Source organism: Mytilus galloprovincialis, chromosome 4 (assembly GCF_965363235.1).
Source record: "Mytilus galloprovincialis chromosome 4, xbMytGall1.hap1.1, whole genome shotgun sequence".
NCBI lineage: Eukaryota > Metazoa > Mollusca > Bivalvia > Mytilida > Mytilidae > Mytilus > Mytilus galloprovincialis.
In genome coordinates this window covers 96,586,016-96,592,744 of record NC_134841.1, presented here as the reverse complement: position 1 = coordinate 96,592,744, position 6,729 = coordinate 96,586,016, and the positions used below count along the sequence as shown (strand labels likewise).

Here is a 6,729-nt window from a genome sequence, read left to right as displayed (position 1 = left end):
TATATTTGCATTAAAACATTGGTCAACTTTCAGTATCAGGATAATCTGTAATGTGATTATTTGATAAAGGCAACAGTAGTATAACGCTGTTCGAAATTCCTAAATCGATTGAGAAAAATAAAATCCGGGTTACAAACTTAAACTGAGGGAAACACATTAAGTATAAGAGGAGAACTACGACACAACAGAAACACAACACTAAAATGTAACACACACAGAAAGAAACTAATATAACAATGGCCATTTTCCTGAACTTGGTACAGGACATTTTAAGAAAAAAAATGTTGGGTTTAACCTGGTTTTGTGGCTAGCCAAACCTGCTCTTTTATGGCAATGTTAAATATAACAGTAAAATGACATCACTACATAACAGGAATACAGTACAACATTCAGGACAGAGAATTATAACAGATTTCTCATTATGTGGAAACTGCTTTCCTTCAATCTTGGATAGTTTTACAAGTATTACAGAAATATCGAACTCCAAGATCAATTCAAAGAGAGAGGAGCCTATATAATTGACAAAAACAAATAATTGTCTTAATCCAGACTAAGTAAAGCCATTTCTCGATGACAATGGTGTGTAACATGGTTTTATAGCTAGCTAAACCTCACACTTGTATGCCAGTTGTTTTTAAGTGTTCCGTTTTGTTGACTAAAGTCGGCGAGCAACCCAAACAGATACAAAAGGTAAATTTGACAAAAATTTGGATCCACCAGCGAAAAACTGTAAACATACAACACCAGTTGCTAAAAGATTTAAACAAACTTACAAATAAATCTACCAAAGATGCCAACAAAACTGTTTTATTTTATCTCACAGTAAATAAATGCAACAGAATTATACCGCTGTTCAATAGCATAATTCGATAAAGCAAACACAAATCTGTGAAACAAAATAAAACCGAGAGAAAGCACATCAACAAAAAGATGAAAACAACGAAACAATAGAAACACCGAACTACAACAAAAGCAAACAATATCATACATAGATGCAGACTGTAAATTTGACAAAGATGCCAACAAAAAAACTCTGGGCGGCAAACCTGATTATGTAGTGACTTAAGGGAAAACTGAAACTTAATTCCTGATGGAAAACCTTTTTTGTATTGGTAGGAGTTACAATTTATGACAAAAATCAGCATAGACCCATTGAAACAACATCTGTTACACAAATTTAATAATACTTTTAGATATTTGGATGATATTTTGGCTCTCAATAATGACGACTTTAGTATGTAATGACACAGGTTATGTTCTTCTCATGTATTATCTATTTATTTATGTACTATTGTCATTTTGTTTATTTTCTTTGGTTACATCTTCTGACACCAGACTCGGACTTCTCTTGAACTGAATTTTAATGTGCGTATTGTTATGCGTTTACTTTTCTACATTGGCTAGAGGTATAGGTGGGAGGGTTGAGATCTCACAAACATGTTTAACCCCGCCGCATTATTGCGCTTGTCTCAACTCAGGAGCCTCTAGCCTTTGTTAGTCTTGTATTAATTTTAATTTTAGTTTCTTGTGTACCAAAAAGTAAAATGTACAATTTGGAGTTTAGTATGACGTTCATTATCACTGAACTAGTTTTTATATTCGTTTAGGGGCCAGCTGAAGGACGCCTTCGAGTGCGGGAATTTCACGCCACATTGAAGTGACCATCTGCTGTTGTTTGTTTTATGGTTGAGTTGTTGTCTCTTTAACATACTCCCCATTTCCATTCGCAATTTTACTTATCAAAAAATGCGGGTAATCATGGTAATATATTTGTAATCCCAAAAATGGACAGCCAATATATTAATCTATTCCTTTCAAAAAGGATCATAAATAGTAGCATTTAGATTCGCCGTTTTTTAGCAGTCCGTCCTTTAGGTATGAACAATCTCGGCTGTCTTTATATGGTCAAGATTGTTATCCCGTGTTTTTTAGGTAATAGGCTGAGCGAATGTGTTCATGAGACTTGTAGACTGATTCTCGTGAATTTCTTCAATAGCCAAAGCTTTCACGGTACTGAGTTACCTGCTACATTGAAGACCTGTTGGTGACCTTCTGCTGTTGTTTTTTTTTCTCTATGGTCGGGTTGTTGTCTCTTTGGCACATTCCCCATTTCCATTCTCAATTTTATGGTATTACCATAAAATAATTAGCTATGAAGTTCAACTGTAACATGTTATAGAAGTATCAAGTTATTGCAAGTATTTTCCTGGTGGTATAAACACTATTTGTCTGACTACATCGAAACGCACACGCTATAATGTTTTGTTACTAAGATCCTTTCCAAGCACATGCAACATGATTTTCAAAAATGCTCTGCGCCTTAAACAATGAAAATGGTTCAAGTTTGTAACAGTTTTTTCGTCAACACGATCAAGTTCAACGAATCCAAATTTAAAAATGTCTTCTCTATTTGGTATGAAGTAGACGGGTAGTGATTGTGACACAATGCGGTCATCAAAGTGACGCAAGATTTTGACAGCTATATCGATTGTATACTGTTTTTCTATCGACAGATCTATGTCTTTTCGAAGAAGACCCTCTTTCTTACAGTCAGTTAGAATGTGAAAGAAACAGTTTTTAAGCATATAGCTTGTTATTGAATCTTCTGCTTCGAACAAAGGAAAATAATCTGAGGTCGAATCAGGATCCATCTGAGGGCACACGGATTTGTGACGTAATAATTTGCATAATCGGTAACTTTCCCGGATGTATACTGGCAAAGACTGCATTAAACAGATTTCTGCAGGAGAACACGAAATTCTCATTAGTGTATCGTCCTGAAAGTAAGGACTCTGCAGTAAAAGTAAACAACCCTCTCTCCGGATTTGCTCTGTCACCATATCTAGCTTTGTGAAATCGGTATCGGATGGCCACCAACCAAATTGTCGAACAGCTGGTACAATATCGAGACTTATTTCTTCATCTTTGTACATCTGTCCAAACCATTTCAGTTTCAATGTGAACACAGGTCTGTCATACTCTTGTAAATGCATTACGTCTCCATCGAAGAATATATTTGGAATATCCCACGTATTTTTATCTAACACAATTCTTTTCAGAAGTTTCGAGAATACTAATCGTACTTCTGTCGCATTTAATTTTTTGTTACTGTCAAAGAACGTATGGTATTTTTCCGAAAAGGTGTTGACGGCTTTCAATTCAGCAAACCCCTTTTTATTTGGAACTTCCAACATTTCGCATAATTCTGAAAAATTTTGAAGACAAAATACAAAGTCAAATTCTGTTGGATCGCCAATTTTCGTTCCCTCAGCAGAACTACCAGTTCGAAAAAGTGTGCAGCGAAATCTTCGGTCGAGTGTACCCATTGAATCACATAAGTTTTCAGCTAATTTGACAATAGTCTGTTTTATTTGTTCACTTTCTTTCTCATCCCAAGATCCTCCAAGGCCAGGTAAGTTTAAAATTTCGTATATATCTTCTATCGTTCCCGGTTGGTTAACAACATTGGATAGATCTCCGCTTTTGTAAATATCAGTAAAATGAACAATATCGACTTTTTTCAAAACTTTCTTCCGCATGTGTTTTTCGTGTAACATAGTTACAGTTTTAGATGGTAAACGTAACTGTAAAATACTTTCAGGTGTATTCCCCTCATTATCCTTGATGCCAAGTGTCGCACCATTCTTAATGATTTCATCAAATATATCTTTTTGACGGAGAATTGCGGCATAATGCAAAGGTGTGGATCCAAATATGTCTGGTTTTTGTAACATAGTCGGTTTCATTTTTGAGATGTAAAATTTGAAAAGATAGTTATGATTTGGCATGGATAAACTTGAGTGCAATAATGATCGACCACATCTGTCACTTATATTGAGGCTGGCGCCATTTTCTATAAGCATTCTGATTACTTCGATATCATTTGCAAGAAATAATGGTGGTCTACCAAAAATGTCTGGCTTGTTCACATCGCTGCCGGCACTTATCAAGGTTTTCATAATTTGCCTTTCGTTGTCATTTTGTTGTTCAACAATACCTTTCTCGAAATCGCCTAAATACATGCCTTCTAGAAGTCTACTTGGAACAAATTGTTTTGCTGTAATTTTGTATAATGGTGTTATTTGCAAATTGTCGGCAATATTAACATCACAACCCAATTGTGTGATCTGCTTAACAGTTTCCCAGCTTGGATCCATGGTAGATAGATACTCCAATAATGGAGTATTTCCGTATATATTTTGCTCATTAAGTAATGGCGCTATTTCATTGGTCGATATTTCTGATAAATATTGTTGCAAAACAGCTTCTATTTCTTCTTCACAGTCAGCATTCATCAATATTTCATGAAGGATATTGTTATTTTCATTATCAAATCGAGCTTCCGCCATGCTTCGGTTTAAAAATCTACAAGTCAAATATATAATGTAGATTAGTAAAACATTTTTGAAAGTGTTGTATATATATATAGTTTGTTCCTTAATCGATTAAAATAATGACAACATGTTTCAAGTGCATAGTTATGGGTGTCACATTAGAATTTCCTGGGTCATCATTAGGAACAATTATAACATTTTTATAATTCTTTCCCCTTTCTAACACTGCTTAGATACACAATTAACTGAATCACTTACATTTTAATATTCAGAAAAAAGTTTGATATGTATGATGACCGTTTACTTTTCTGCTATCTTCACAAACCTGTGATCCCTAGTGATGGTATAGCATGCAGTGAATCCAAAATATAAAAAAAATCTCAATAATTCTCTTTACCTGTATGTAAAGTTATTTCATATTTTTCTACACTTGATTCATATGTCAATTTCGGAAAGCATGTTCAGTAGATACTGTATGTTTTTGTCCAACAGTGTTGAATTCTCATTAAAATAACTTAAGTACCACACAACAGAGCCGCCTAAATGACTGAATATGAAACCTCCGTGCCACCTTCATAAGAAGCAATTAAGTTTATCAATGTTCAAAACTCGTAAATACATTTTGAATATACAAACGAAACGAAGGAAACACGTAGTGTGATCGAGTAACCTGATATGTTTGCATCTATCATCCGAACTAAGGCACAATTTCGAAATAGAGTAGTTAAGTCCTGTTTTATTTTGATAAGCATTAAAATGTCAATGTTGTGTCTTCTTTGTTCTACGTGAACAAGAGTACTTCGAATTGGGTATATGTTTTGTGAAATGTCTATTATCTAAGGTTGTTAAATATATTTATATTTTCTTTGACTCAGTTACAACTAATTTTCTAACTTTCTAGCAGAAAATAAATATTCACCGAGATTACACAATTACGTAACTTGAAGTTCGTATTTTTTTGCTTTCTATTTTGAAGCCATCATATTCTCATTTTGGTTCACTCCACAACTCCTTTTTATAGCACTATTAAATAAATTCAAGCCACACAGACACATATTTGAATCCGTTTCTTAAATCTACTGTAGTACAAATGGTATATAAAAGAACACTTATTTTTTTTATAGATTTATGAAGGAAGTTAACCGCTTTGGTACACATTTATTTGTTAAAATATTCCCGTTCCTGTTAGTAATACCAATTTCAATGCATGAATGCCATTAAAGATCATCAAATGTTCAAGACAAATATTCAAACACATTATTGAGCACATACCTTAAAACTTTCTACTACAGAATCATCTCCAAATATATTTTCGTTGAGTTAGTTGGAGTCGCCAGTTACTTTCTAAATTTCAAGCAGGAAATAAATATTCACCGAGAATGCACAATCACGTCACTTAAAGTTATTTATAACATTTATAACAGAGAAAGAACGGTAATATTTAAATATCCCCGTTATAGGTACAGGTATTGAATGGTAATGCAGACATGTTAAGGTTTCAATGTACTCAGTTGCAAGGCAAAAGAAGAAAAATACCAAACCCGAAGGAAAATTCAAATCGGAAAGTCCCTTATCAAATGGCAAAATCAAAAGCCCAGACACATCAAAGGAATGGATAACAATTGTCATAACCCTTACTTGGTACAGGGATTTCCTTTTGTAGCAAATTGTAGCAAAACTTTTCTTTTGTAGAACAGTTGAATTCAATTTTATTATATTGACAACTATGTGTGAACAAAACAAACAGACACATCAGGTAAAAATGTCAGAAATGGAGGTACAAAAGTCAACATTGTGTTTTGGTTGCTCTGCTGATAACTTCCCATTCCTTTACATAAACAAGACAAAAACATGCAAGAGTAAACAGTGGGAAGCTTTTGTCTGTTTCCGAAGATTATAACTTAATTCAAGTTTTTACCGAAGATTATAACACAATTTGTAAATTTATAGTTATTAAAGTTACCAAGATTATAATTTAATACGCCAAACGCGCGTTTCGTCTACATAAGACTCATCAGTGACGATCAGATCAAAATAGTTATAAAGACAAACAAGTACAATACTTTTTTAATTTTCCAGTTCAAGCTGCCGAACAAGTCTCCTTGCTATACATTCTCCGTTAATCCTTGCTGCATATGTATATGTTTTGTATTATTTTATATTCATGAAACTCTCTGGAGGCTACAATTATTATTCCAGTAAAACATTAAACAACAAACTTACGGAGCCACGCTAGGGACATGCAAAGAAAAAAAAATATATTGTGCGCACAACTTAAATATATTGTGCGCACAAAATAAAATAATGTGCGCACAAAATGATATAATGTGCGCACAAAATAATATATTGTGCGCACAACTTAAATATATTGTGCGCACAATTTAAATATCTTGTT

The 6,729-nt window shown here is 33.7% G+C and overlaps 1 protein-coding gene across 1 annotated transcript; it reads right to left on the bottom strand.

Annotated features, from left to right (window-relative positions):
- Positions 1–1,105: 1,105 nt before the first annotated feature.
- Positions 1,106–5,729, bottom strand: LOC143073516 (uncharacterized). The gene is made up of 2 exons (XM_076249125.1): positions 5,607–5,729; positions 1,106–4,365 (listed from the first exon to the last, which is right to left on the bottom strand). Exon 2 carries the CDS (start codon positions 4,347–4,349, stop codon positions 2,253–2,255), a length of 2,097 nt encoding a protein of 698 aa, XP_076105240.1. The 5' UTR covers positions 4,350–4,365; positions 5,607–5,729; the 3' UTR covers positions 1,106–2,252.
- Positions 5,730–6,729: the final 1,000 nt, after the last annotated feature.